General features: G+C 39.6%; 2 protein-coding genes across 2 annotated transcripts; both read right to left on the bottom strand.

The window, feature by feature from the left end:
• Positions 1-3,255: 3,255 nt before the first annotated feature.
• Positions 3,256-3,885, bottom strand: LOC140858745 (putative ripening-related protein 1; the record flags this gene model as incomplete). Its single annotated transcript, XM_073260050.1, has 1 exon — positions 3,256-3,885. A coding segment is annotated over one exon (501 nt), but the record flags the coding sequence as incomplete, so codon positions are not given.
• A 1,792-nt stretch (positions 3,886-5,677) lies between these two features.
• On the bottom strand, positions 5,678-6,457 carry LOC140858690 (putative ripening-related protein 1). The gene has a single exon (XM_073260002.1). It carries the CDS (start codon positions 6,437-6,439, stop codon positions 5,873-5,875), a length of 567 nt encoding a protein of 188 aa, XP_073116103.1. The 5' UTR covers positions 6,440-6,457; the 3' UTR covers positions 5,678-5,872.
• Between the last annotated feature and the right edge of the window lie 8,425 nt (positions 6,458-14,882).

Here is a 14,882-nt window from a genome sequence, read left to right as displayed (position 1 = left end):
CTTGTTCTCCCTCGACTTCATTGAAAAATTAGAGTCCTAGAGTATGTTAGACTCTAAAAAACTGATCTATAAATTTCTTTCCATCTCCTCTCTTTGCAAATCACCACTGACTTCTCACCGGAGGTGAGATAAGGACCTCTAAAGTCTCCTCTCTTCCCTTTTGTTGACTCTCAAATCACCATTGATGGCCTGATTCAAGCCATCAACTGCCGGATTTCAAGGTGCAAGGTCTTTCCCTATTTTTTCCTTCTTACTTTTCTTCCATCGGATTGGCGGCCATTGTCAGACGTGGCTGCAATCAGGCCGCTAAGGCTCGTTACTGTGGCTGTAGTTGTCGAGATTCATAGTTGCTATCTGGGTTGCATAATCTCTAACACTTTGCTTTCGGGTTCATGCGGCCATGTTATATGGCCTACCTGCTTGTTGGATTTAGAGTGTGACAAAATGGAACGTGCTAGAACTTGATTCATTTTTTATTCCAACCTGGACTACATCTCTGCTCAATCCAATTTTACCTAAACCTAACCCAACTAATTCTTGCATAGGTAGGGTGTTTTGAAACATGGACCAAACCCACCAAATGTTAAGAGTCCAACTTAGATTATACCCCGACCGGACCCTATCCAATAGCACCCCTAAGAGTGATGCTCACCCCTTCTTTCTTCCCATTGAAAATCTTTTTTTTTTGTCTTCCAAGAGAATTCAAAAGGGCCTTTCCGAGATTACTGGAAAAAAAATCTTTTGGCAACCCAAATCATGACAGGGGATACATCTCTGTACGTGCGCATGTTTAAGTAAGGCTTCTTTTTTTTTTCTTTTTCTTTTTTTTTTTCTTTTTTTTTTTTTTTTGTGAATGGATGAAAAGGAGCTGGCAGAGATAGTTACCCGGCTGTTATTGAAGATTAGAAAGAAAAAAAAAATATATGGGAGAGAGGAGGAAAGATTTAAAGAAACTATATTGCAGCTGGAAGATGGAACAAGATTAAAAAAAAAATGTGAAGAAAGAACAAGATATCTTGTATGTCAAATTTTATAAAGATCTCTAGGGATATTTCTAACCTTCATCTAACTCTCTCGATTTCTAATAAGATCCTAGTCATATAATATAGATCAGTCATTAAAGCTATGAAGTCCTTCTGAGGCCACGGCCACAATAGACAAATGTTTGTTAAGAGAAAATTTGGAATTTTATTCTTTCTAACACATTCATGCAATAGATGTGAGAAGTATAAGAACAATGGGCTGAATACTTTCCTAAAAGATCCACCGAATCTAGTTTAGACAAGAGTATGTAAAAGAGGATTAAGGATATAACATTCTAAGAGCTAAATGGACCACCTTCCAAATAGATGAGAAGAAGTGACAATAAGAAAAAAAGATGATCCACATCTCCAAAGCGGCCTGGTTGGATGATACACTTATATCGCGGTTCTTGCCAAGTTTTTTTTCAATCACTTTTCTAGTATTTAGTTTTTTTCTTCAATACAATTAAAGGAAACATATAGTCTTAAAAAAGGGATAGAAAGACTCCGAGAACATATGCAAGTATGCATTTTATCCCCATGGTATCAAGGAATAGGTATGTATATAGAAACTATAAAAAAATTGTTGTTATACTACTGGACTACTGGACTTTCAAATGATCTGATCCTTCTCAAAGTGACCATGGCAAGAAGACTTGACAGCTAGTAAATCATGATTGGACTAATGAAGAGGCAGAAGAATGCAACTTGATTCTCTAATTTATTACATTGTACCATTTTCCTTTGATTAAATGTGTATATTTGGAAGATTTTTTTTTTTTTTTTATCATCAAGGTGGATTTCAGCATATTTCAATGCACTCTTTACTTGACAATAAAACAAAAAAATATACTCTTTACTTTCATGGCAAGTATTAATTTGATATGAAATACGAGAGTTTAGCTTAGGTAAGCAGGATTCTTGTTTGAAAAATCAAAGAAATTAAATGTGAATCAATGAACTCTTGGGAGAACAAGACCGTTATTATGCTTGATATGTTTATCAGCATAGTAAGGTGACAATGTTGACCAGCCAGAGGAAATATGAAGAAGCCTTAGGCCTATGGATGCTAACATCCCACATCCATGATCTCTGTTTTTAAGATTTTATTTTCTTCCATTTTACATTTTTAGTGGGATAAATGATTAGTTTCAAAAAGCTCTATTTATGTACTTTATTAGAGAGGGGGGAAAAAACTATGTGGGTTAGATGACTTCCACAGGGTACGGATCATAAGCTAGAAAAAGTGGCATAGAAAATCTATTCTTTCTCCTTCCATAGTCACCAAGGTTACGATGGTACTCTAGCATGAATTGTGCTTGTGCAAGGAGCACCGGAGTAGCAACACTTGCACATGTTGAAGGTCCGAGTCCAATTTTGGAAAGTTTAGGGTGTGCACGTGCGGAATCAGTTGCAGGTTGCCAACATGTGCGACCTAGAAGGCAAGTTACTATTTTTCTAAGTTTTTACGGAGCTTTGGAGCACTACACGATAGATATAGTAAGACATAATAGGCTACTTAATTAAATCTCCCGGGTATGCAAAATGATAAAAGAGTTCAGTCCAGAGTGATTGTTTAGTACTACTTATGGTATGAGTTAGTATTAGATAATCTTGGCAAGTATTGGCTCAGAAAGGTTGGCATGCGAGCTAAGGATGCATTTTGTGTGGCTCAAGGGTAGAACTGGTCAACGATCTCTTCACTAGATGCTCCTTCACTCATAGCATATGAAACTCTATTACAATTCAGCCGAACCTAAAAGGGTGACCAACAAACTTGCATAATCTATGAACCGTTTGAAGGAGAAGAAAATTTGATCCATCCAGGAGGAGAGCGGGAGACCAACTATGTGCAACTCTTTCCTAGGAGGTATGGAAGAAGACAAATGCAAGAAATTTCACTAAGAAAAGCTCTTCAGTGTATGCCAATCCACAAAAGTCTTTGCACACATTCCACAATTGGGACCGAGTACTTATGTCCACAAAGAGGTTGCACAATTGTCCTCTGGCGTGGAAAAACCACGGTCATATACATGGAATGTGTAGAACAATGAACTGCTTGATTTTAAAGGTGTGTTTTGTGTGCACTCATATGCAATCGACCTTTCAAATGCCCCAATAAATAACTTTGTGCACATCAAATCTAATTGCAAAATATTCTTGGGTTTGTAAAATTATGTGATGTATTTAAACAAGAATACATTCCCATATAAGAAATTACATCTTGCTGCATATCATCATTAACTCATCCTAGATCATCCAAGACAGACCTGAAGCCTACTAGATACGATGCATACCGACATGCAAAACACATCCACCATGGAAACATTCAGAATTAAACTGTATCTTTTGCTTCCATGAATCACTCATCAGACCATGTGATGTCATAATCACCAACATCTGAGCCGGAGATGCCCAATGCCTTCCACACAGCGGGTGATGCATCCACAATGTTGTTGGGACATGGTGGCTGGAAATCATGATCCGAGTCGCAACCATGAACAGAATCACACTCATCAACCACTTTAGCTAATACAGAGTTACCATTTGCATTGATTTTGATGTTCTTGAGGCAGCGTCTACCATGGTTATACCATCCAGTAGAAAGAGCTACAACCAATTCATCATCACTATGGTATTGGTTGTCACACTCCGAAGGACCTCCACCATCCCCACCTTCCGCAAAGCTGTTGATGGTCATGGTGGCTCGTGTGTGTTTGGTCAGAGGCGGCGAGCAACGATACCGGGGATACATCTTCCCAGCCTTGCAGCAATCAGAGTCGTGCTCTGTTTTACAATGACCAGTCTTGCCACGTAAATACCCGCTTGGAGTGCATTCACAAAGGATGGAGGAATAGCGAAAGCATCAAAAATCAATGTTCTTCTTTGATTTATAATTTTTTTTAACAAAATATTCCACTCGATATCATTTGCAGACAATCATCTCTTCGTAACCCTGATCAAATATAAAGATCATATATGGAGAAAATTACCGATAATCGATGCTAATAATACAAATCGAGAACCTCTCTTAGGATTAACCAAACTTAGGACTTGTCTATGTATTAGGATCCTCCACTGATCCATAAGACTTTTAGAGAGAGAAAATTCATGAAGAGGGAGAAAAATCTAGAGAGAGAAAGTAGAGAGAGAAAGTGGAGAGAGAAACCTTCGTATCCTTTCGATGAGGCACTCATGATCGAGATCATCAGAGGTCCTATCAGGGTGACTCAATATGAATCAAGTGTTACATATTTCGAATAGGATCGAACTGAGATCAGATCTACCGCACGAATTTCGAAGCAATCTCGGATCATCTTATTTTCATCTCAAGTTTATCCTAGAGTCCGTGATGCAGTCAGAGAGAGAGTATAAAGATTCTAGAGAGATAAAATCCACAAAAAAAAGAGAAAGATCTAGAGAGAGAAAATAGAGAGAAAATCTAGAGAGAGAAATTGGAGAGAGAAGGTAGAGAGAGGAGAGAGGAAAAAGAGAGAAAGGAGGGAGAGAAAAAAATTCTCTCTCTTCTTCTTCTTTTTATTTTATTTTTTATTTTTATTTTCTTTTTTTTCCTTTTTCTCTTTTTTTTTCCTTTTCTTTTTCTTTTTCTTTTCCTTTCTTCTTCTTCTTTTCTTCTTCTTCCTTCTTCTTTTCTTCCCGCAGCCTCCCCTAGGCCGAAACATGGAAAGACCGTGAGGTCCCCCTTGGTGGCACGGCTCCGACGAGATGGACGGCATCACACGACGGCGATAGAGCAAGGCCGGCCGGCGGCGAGGTTCGGCCAGCGAGCTGAAGAGTTTTCGAAAAACAGGGGACTGTCCCTATTCTTTTTATTTTTCGATCATTGGCCGGTCACCGGCGGCCAAGACTTTCAGAGAAGGAAGAGAGAGAGATGAGGGTCCGGTCTCGGGGATGGGACGCCGCAACCGGCGGTGCCGGTGGCCAGAAAAGAGAGGAATATGGCCCGGCCGAACAGAGCAAAACAGGGGTCATCTTGTTAATGGATTTTCCGGTGATCCCGAAGGCCGGAGAGGGTGCACGAAGCCGTGAAAAAGAGAGGAAGGAAGAGAGGAAGGAGAAGATGGGTTTACCTCCGACTCCGGTGAGGTCTCCGGCGAGTATTTGAGATGAACACGATGAGGACATCCGCGGCTTCAACAAAAAAATTCGAGAAAAATAAAAGAAGAAATCTGGTGCTCGTCATGGCTAGCTTTAGAAGAGAGAAAGAGGATTTTATAGAGGTGATTTCCTACCCCTAATCGGACTCTATCGATCCGATTTTGCCGGAGTCGGAGAGGAAGAAGACTCCGGTTAGGAGTCTTCCTCCTCCTCCCGTCGGGCCCTGTTTTGGGCTCTCCAGGTTTTGCAAGGCCCAAGAACCCTATCGGCTGGGCTGTTACAAGGTGCGGATCAAATTTTTTGACCAAAATTTTTCAAGATCTTTCGTACACAGTTTTGAAAAGAAATATTGGAATATGTTGCACAATTGTCCTCTGACGTGGAAAAACCACGGTCATATACATGGAATGTGTAGAACAATGAACTGCTTGATTTCAAAGGTGTGTTTTGTCTGGACTCATATGCAATCGACCTTTCAGATGCCCCAATAAATAACTTTGTGCACATCAAATCTAATTGCAAAATATTCTTGGGTTTGTAAAATTATGTGATGTATTAAAACAAGAATACATTCCCATATAAGAAATTACATCTTGCTGCATATCATCATTAACTCATCCCAGATCATCCAAGACAGACCTGAAGCCTACTAGATACGATGCATACGGACATGCAAAACACATCCATCATGGAAACATTCAGAATTAAATTGTATTTTTGGCTTCCATGAATCACTCATCAGACCATGTGATGTCATAATCACCAACATCTGAGCCGGAGATGCCCAATGCCTTCCACACAGCGGGTGATGCATCCACAATGTTGTTGGGACATGGTGGCTGGAAGTCATGATCCGAGTCGCAACCATGAACAGAATCACACTCATCAACCACTTTAGCTAATACAGAGTTACCATTTGCATTGATTTTGATGTTCTTGAGGCAGCGTCTACCATGGTTATACCATCCAGTAGAAAGAGCTACAACCAATTCATCATCACTATGGTATTGGTTGTCACACTCCGAAGGACCTCCACCATCCCCACCTTCCGCAAAGCTGTTGATGGTCATGGTGGCTCGAGTGTGTTTGGTCAGAGGCGGCGAGCAATGATACTGGGGATACATCTTTCCAGCCTTGCAGCAATCAGAGTCGTGCTCTGTGTTACAGTGACCAGTCTTACCACGTAAATACCCGCTTGGAGTGCATTCACAAAGGATGGAGGAATAGCGAAAGCAGATGCAGAGCTTAAGGCTTGCAATAAGTAGCACGAAGAGCATTGCTATTGGAGAATTTGCCATTGTGGTGAATGTAATGAAGTTTTCTGTGGTTTTTGTGATGGTTGTGAATTTCATGGGTGGGTATTTATAAGTAGATTTTCCTCTGTTGCATGTCTAATGAAGTGAAAACAACGGCAAGGTGTGAGAAGGGATTTAGTTAACCCAATCCCCACGGCCCTTCTTTCTCTTGATTAGTCATTCTTTTTGATGTTGGAAAGAACCTTAATCAAAATATAATCTAGTGAGAGCATACACCGTGCCTGCTAAGGTCGGTTAATATTCAAGACATTTTCACATAGCCAAAAGAAGATTCCGACAATATTTTTCTCCTGCTTTGTTCCTCGAAAAGGCGGAATTAAAACATGAAGTTCCTGTTGCTTTTTCTCATATGGTCTGAATTAACAATTAGCGTACGGCAAGATCCCTCTTATCTATATCAGACAGGTATTAAATTGCCCACGGAAGTTATCCCAATGGTAATAATAAGACAGCCATCAAATACCTGAGAATAACAGCTTCTTGGGTGCGCGGATGATATCAAAACCCAGCTACATCAAAGGGGCCTACCATTTCATTGAAATCTCCTCTCTACGTCGTCTTATTGGACTAATACTTTATCTTTTTCATGATTTTTATGGTTAAGCTTTCAAACAAACACCGTTATTGTTATAGTACTTTCTTTTAAGAGTGATATGTGCGTGCGTGTGTGTGTGTGAGAGAGAAAGAGAGATGCACCAACCAATGACTTAATACAGACACTCTGCTTGCTCATTAGAGGGATGTGAGGCAACCTACAGTTTCTCCCTATCAACTTCATGCTCAGATGTTTCCATACCCTGTTTTGCATTCTCTATAGACATACAGGTATCCAATCACAAACCAAACAGAAGGATTAGTGTCACGCGTTGTTAACATGGTAAAAACGGCTAAAACTCATCCATTCAATTTGTTATCACCCTTAGGTTTGCTCTCTGCTCCGACTCCAACATCGGCAAAGCATTTCATCCGTGTCACAATCTCTATTGCAAGCCTGCTTGGTGCTATGGTAGCAGACCCGAAAGTTGCCAACCGGGAAAGTTACACTCCAAGTACATTTGATCCCACCCAGTTACTAGAAGCACACCGGCAACCTTTTAGCAGCTATTACGTGACATGCCAATAGCGCATAAAACTTGGATAGAGCACATAGAGCATATCAGATATACAATGAAGAATTTTATCCCACTTGAACGCTGGAAGTAACACGTACCTTTAGAGAGCCATCTGCAAAATGGAGGAGATTTAGTTTTGTTGTTAGGGGCTCGCCAATTGCTAAGCGTATTCTTTGAATCATTGAGTGGGTGAAAGCTAACAGGCAGTAATAATATTTTGCATTAATCAACATGATGATTATTGCCGAGAATCTTTAGTTCTCACCATGGCTGGGCTCAATCTTATACTGAGATAGAGGTCGGTCGCCTACCGATGTGAAGAAAGCTTTCACTGGAGGTGGAACACTCCTTCAGAAAAAAAAACCTACAAAAAAGTCTACTCATCAGAGATTTTTCAGTGGGAAACCCTCTGATGCTTAAATCATCTGGAGCTTTGGCAAATAGGAGAGAGAAAGTAGAGAAAATAGCAAAATTTTGGGTTCTGTCATTGTGGAGTGTGAGTTACTTACATGAGGACTCCCTTCACCCCCTTTTCTATAGAGGAGGTAGCTACTTGTTACCACCGAGTTTGGTAATGGCTCCAAAAAATCTATATTCATTTGAGATAGTGGGGCATATATTATATGCGCAAGGTTTTACATCCCAGTAGGAGAGGGGGCGTTCCGGCCATTCCATCCTATTGCTGTGAGAAAATTAGATCGAGACGGAGTCAGAACTCTAAAACCCATCCACATAGAGAAAGAAAAAGGAAGAGAAAAGAAAGAACGGAAGATGAAAAAAGTGAAAAGTAAAAGGAAAAAAGAAGAAAAAAAAATGAAAGAAAGAAAGAAAAGGAGAAGAAAAAAAAAGAAAGGAAAGAAAGAAGAAAGGAAAGAGAAAAAGAAGAAAAAAGAAAAAAAAAAGATGATGAAAAGAAAGGGAAAAAAAGAAAAGAAAGGAAGCTAGAAGAAAAAGAAAGTAAAGAAGGAAAAGAAAAAAAAGAAAGAAAGAAGAAAAGGAGGAAGAGATAGAGGATATCTATCAAGATGCATGATCGATCGGGATGGCTGTTGGGACGAGACTGGACGGGACGGGACAGTAGGACATACTATTCCATGGAGATATCAAGATACCTCCATCCCACGAGATTTAAAATCTCGATGTGCATTAAGTATGTGCAAGAGTTATGCATGTTATTCACGATGATTATGTGCGATAGTTAAGACTACATGCGCATGATCAAGGAAAATGCCCTAATATCTTCAGATATGTGATTAGCTTCAGTTATTTATCGAGCAGATCAGTCATCGTCACTTTCCAAGATCAGTCAGTTTTATGTTGTTGATCGAGCTAGCTCTTTATTACAGCATCGTAATTTGCTCGGATGGATCCGGATCTCCATGTCGAGGAAGTGAGAGGCTACTAACAATATCATTAGTGCTCATAGAAGCCTTAGTAGGATTCCAACTCGAGATTCGCCCTCTGTAACCCATCCTTGAGAATCTGTGACTCATCATCAAAAGGATGGGGATTCTCGATGATTTGGTCGATACATAGTTAATGTGAGACCTCAGTTATATCTGAAGCCAATTGATCCTTCTGGTCCATCAGTCCTATGGTCGGTCAATATCCGAGCTAGCGGTCACTTTACATCAGAGATCGTATGTCTTCTTAGTCCTTCTAAGATTCTCTATCCTTCATGCTCTTCCTTCATCAAGATAGATTGGTGAGTTGCCTCCTCGTCCGGTGATTGAGCTATTCCAGTCGAAAAAAAAACTTACTCCCAACAATAATATTTTTAAGCTTTACTCCCGTTCAGCTTTATTACTTTAATAATGAAAGAAATTAACAAGAAAAACAATGTAACAATTGGCAATAATCATCAATTGCCCATAAAACATGAGGACAACATTATTGGAACTCAAAAGCTATTTTTAAATAAGCTTGATTGTTCTGATTTTTAACTAGGTTTTCTTTATGCATTATTTTCTTTTCTTTTTTTTTTTTTTTGAACTCGTTGATTGTTTCCATTGGCCCATTACATGATATCGTCCCACTCAAATGTCACTTCAACATTTTGAAATCATATTGTTATAAGGAAACAAAAAAAAAATCATAGAACTAGTTGCTTCAACATTTTTTTCTATACGATGTCCTAAAGAATAGTAATGAAATTTTATCTAAGAAAAGAGGAAGAAGAACCACGACTATGTAAAATCCTTTGTCCGTCGCCCCCCAAGGAGAAAAGCTAAGGTGGAGCACATTGCTATACCGGATTGGGCCACGTGGCACCATCATGACGCAATGGGATGGGCCCTACTTTTCAACTAGCGGTAGCCTCGGTTACAAAACCATCATCAGAGAACATGAAGGATGTGTCCTCCCTATCTTTTCAAAATAAAAAAATATTGCTTTTGCTCACATCCCTGAAAGAAGAGAAGAGATGGGAAGAGAGAGAAAGCTTTTTGTCTTCCTCAATCTCCTCTGCCTTCTAGTGCAAGCGTTTGCTCTCTCTTCTGATGACCAATGTTTGCTCTCCCCTTCATCTTCATTTTTTTCTCCTTCCGACGATTGGAGCATCTCGATGATTGGTGGTGATTGGCAGCGAGCCCCCAATGGAGACTCCCCTCTCGAGTGATGATTCACGATGAGCAGTTGCAAGTAGTTTTCTCTCATTTTTTATAGGACAAGCAGTTGCTAGCAGTTTCCTCTCATTTTTCATAAGGCAAGCCAGCAATCACCAATGGTTCTCCTCTAGTTTTAAAACTCATCTAGATATCCTTTTACCCCATTTCCTATATCTCCTAACCGTTGTGTTGAGTTTTCTTGGCCCTAACTCAAAGAGAACCATTTATTGCAGGAGCTCGCACTTGTAAAATCTCTATTTATTCATGAATGGCCCCTAAAAAGTACCTATTTAAAAGGCGTCGAGGATGAGGCAATGATGAAGGCCAGAAGAACAAAGGGAGCACAGTTATTGTTGTCTATAAGGAAGAGGATGCCTCTACTTCAACCTTCGAAAGAGAAGAAAGAGAAGAAAATAAAAAAATATTATTTTCCTATAAAATTTTGAAACAATGATATATGATAACTCCTTATAAGGTTTTAGGCCCTTTGGTAAGGATTTCTTACTCCCTGTAACATTCTATGACTTCCTATAAGATTTCAAGATTTAATTAATTTTAGATCTTTCATTAATTAACTATAACCTCTTTTAATTATTTAAAGAAAAGAATGTCAGGATATCATACCATTATTCAGGATGTCAGGGGATTCAACAGAAAGTCAGATAAGGCATCAAGAAATAATAATAGTTTTTTTCTTTGTTCTATGATATCCTAAACAATATATATGATTTTTTGTTTATCACATGAATTCCTTAAAGGTATATATCACTTCATATGACTTAATATGAATTGGTATTCACATCAATGACTTCCTATTGCTTGCATGAATAATATATGACTTTCCTAGAGAATGAAACATTATGCTCACATAGAAAGGCATACCCCTAACAACTCAATGTTATGATTTCCTATTTATCAGTAATGGCATCTTGGTTTCTAAATATGATATCCTGTTGCTTTATTTCATATCATTAACATGACTTTTTGTTGCATGGTATGATATTCTTTAGTCTATTATAACTTTTAATAGTTGAATATGATTTTTTGTATCTTTATATAATATTTTATTAATTATTATAACTTTCTATTATTCATTATGACATCCAATTATTTTTTATAATATCCTATCAATTATTATTACTTTTTGTTAATCTCTATGATATTCTGTTGGTTATTATAATATTCTATTACTTTTTATGATATCTTGTTGATTGTTATAATATTTTGTTATTATCTATGGCATTTTGTTGCTTAGTATAATATCCTATTGATTAGTATGACTTTCTATTATTGATCATCTAATTATTTGTTGCACAAGAAATTGAAAAAGCTAAGGGAGCCCTGGGTTAAAAAAGGCAAGGCCCTGCAAATTTTCAAGCTCCTTCTTTGCTTTCATGTAAAAGGGTAATAGAACTAGTGTGTTGTAAAAGAGCCTGCATGTAAATATCAAATCACAATTAATACATCGGGTAGACCTCCCTCCCATTATTCATCAAAAAAAAATATACATAGGGTTATATAGGTTTTTATTTATGAGATCTTTATGCTAGATTAATTTTTTTTATACAGGTCTTTTAAATTGACTTTTTATTATAGAGATTCATCCAATATTTTCAGGATTATCAAGGCAAAAGCCCATTGTCTAAAGAAGATGATGCTGTTATCAATATTTTTTTAGAAGAAAGAATTAATTCGTAAGTGTCTTATGACATTCTGTATAATTTAATGTCTTCCAATTTGCATGTTTTATGACACCCTGTATAGTTCTATTTTTATTGTTAAATAAACTTCAGTGTTTTTTATTATAGAGAGGTTACTTTCATCAATCATCAGAGAGGCAGTATCACAAGGTCCCACATTCACGACCTGTTTGGCAATATGATAGTTGATAGTGCAAGGACTTCACTCCTCATCAACTCTTATTTCTCATTAAAATTACTTGATTATTGTTCTTGTAAAATTTTGAATCATTGATTTCATATCTCTTTATTATGGTTAATTTTATGTCTTCCTTTTAGTATTTTTTGACATCCTATTTTTATTTCATATCTTCCTGTTAGTATTGTATGACATCCTGAATGGAATTTTCCCTATTAGGATTGTATGACATCCTGAATAATAGTATGTCTTTTAGTTAATTATTTTTAACATCTTGTATATTGTCATAGCTTTCAGTTGTTGTTGTATGACATCCTATTTTACCATATTAATCACTTTGTTTTGTATGGATAGATTATTAATATTGGGGAGGAGTTCCTGCTCAAGAAGTGGAATGAACATCCATATGTGTACCATAAGTGCCTCATTTTCTCCATCATGACAATCAGGATGTGTGTTCAGTCACAACCACCATAACTTGAGCTTGCTGGCACGACAGGGCAAATAATTTTTGATGGTGTTAGTGATGATGAAAAGAAAGAATTTAGATTTCTTTTCACAATCGTCAACACAGCAAACCTCCATTGGCACTTGGAGGCAATTAACATGATGTGAAAATGCTTTATCTACCTGAACTCTATAAAGTGCAGCACCAAGTACAAAGCTAATATCAAGAAGTGACATAAGATTCTTAGAGCCATGTTTCATATTTATCATAACAATGCAGAAGTGATGAAATGGAAGATGGTGGAAGATGATGATTGCCCTTCCCAGCCCAACAGTTCACTAAACTATGGCTTATACTATCTAAAAAACATGAATTTTCTTACTCACAAGCACAAGCTGCATGAATGGGGTTTTATAGAAGATGACATCCTTCAATACCAGGGGGAGTTTGGAGCAAGAATCTTAAAGAGGGGCTCACACAGAAAGTAAATGTTACGATTGAGAATATTGAAAGTATTTTAAAAAAAATAATATTTATATATTTGTAACAAATTTTTATGGTTTTTGTATTTGATCATCGTGTTTTAGCAAACAATTTTCTATGAAGTCTAATTGTTCTTTTGGATTTTGTTGATTTTGCTGAATGTATTGCTGCAGAATATGACAATTTAATGTTTCTTCTTGCTGAATATATGAGAGTAAATACAAAATGCCAAAATGTGTATACGGATGTCATATTTTGACTACAAAAGATTATTAATTTTTGTAGGATGTCATAATAATTTAGCATACTTATTTTAGCAAAAGCTTATTCTACGGTCAAAACATTTACTTTATTACAATCAAAAAATAGACTGTGCTACTTTAGCCGGCTTGTTTTACTTTTTCTTTTAATCGATTACATATACTTTGATACTTTATTTTTATTATATTGCTTTACTTTCTATACGTAATATAGTCAATAGAAGATGTCATAATTTTCTCCAAAAATCATATATTACTATAGAATATTATAAATAACATGGACTATATTTCTTTGCTTTTACACAGTTACTTTTAACTATTTTACTTTACTTATGTGTTACCATGTTACAGTAATCTTACCATCATTTCACACTTTACTATGTTACCTTTACTATATTTACTTTACTATGTTACTTTGCTGGATTTACTTTACCATGTTATTTTCTAAATATAATACTATCAATACAGGAAGTCATACATTTTTTTTTCTAAAGTCGTATTTTATTATAGTATGTCATAAAATATATGGAATATGTTACTTTAACTTTAACATTGTTAGTTTAATAGTATCTTTTTTTTTGGGGGGGTGGGTTTGGGTCGGGGATGGGGATGGGGAACGGCACCGGGCCGGCATGCCGGGGATAGCACACCTGGGTTGGGACGGCGGGCCGCGGCCACGTGCGGCCTGCGGACCACAGCCACGTGGGGCCTACGTGCCGAGGCGAGTCTGGGCCTGCATGCCGTGGAGTGCCGAGGCCGGCGACGGCGGGTCGGGGAGGGGCCGGTGTTGGGGCCGTCGAGCTGCCGGAGCCGGCGACGGTGAGCCGGGATGGGGTCGGATCGTGGCTGTGCCAGGGCCTGCAGGCTGGGCCGGGCCGGCAACGATGGGCTAGGGAGGGGCTAACGAGCCAGAGCCGGAGCCGGCAACGGCGAGCCGGGGTGCAGTTGTGCCAAGGATGACGGGCCGGGCAAGGCACGCATGGGTTCGGATGGGTCGAGCCTGGGTTGGGGTGGGTCGGGCCTGGATGGGGCCGATCGGGCTGGGTCCGGTCGGGTTGGCGCGGGTCGAGTGGAGCCGGGTCGGGTCGAGCTGGGGTCGGGGATGGCGAAGCTGGGGCTGGGTGGGTCGAGCAAGGTCGGGTCGGGCTAGGGCTGGTCGGGTGGAGCCAGGTCGGGTCCGATCGGGATAAGGAGGGTCGGGTCGGGATGGGGCGGGTCGAGGATGTAGGGTCCGGGTCGGTTCCGGTTTGGCCTGGGATGGGGCGGGTCAGGCCGGGGGTCGGGTGGAGCCGAGTCGGGCTAGTGCGGGTTGGGTGGAGCCTGGTCGGGTCGGGCTGGGGCCGGGGACGACGGAGCTGGGTTGGGGCAGGTCAGGCTGGGTCAGGTCGGGCTGGGGCTGGTCGGGTGGAGCCGGGTAGGGTCCGATCGGGCTGGGGCGGGATGGGGCGGGTCGGGGATGGTAAGGTTCGGGCCGGGTCGGTTTCGGTTTGGGCCAGGTCGGGTCGGGCTGGGGTGGGTCGAGTGGAGTCGGGGGAGTCGGGTTGGGTCGGGTCTAGTCCGATCCGCGTCGGGCTAGGGAAGGTAGGGTTGGGATGGGGCGGACAGGTCAAGTCTTCATGAGGATGAAATATGATGCTG

Source organism: Elaeis guineensis, chromosome 6, assembly GCF_000442705.2.
Source record: "Elaeis guineensis isolate ETL-2024a chromosome 6, EG11, whole genome shotgun sequence".
Classification (NCBI taxonomy): Eukaryota; Viridiplantae; Streptophyta; class Magnoliopsida; order Arecales; family Arecaceae; genus Elaeis; species Elaeis guineensis.
This window is presented reverse-complemented; position numbering and strand designations above follow the sequence as displayed.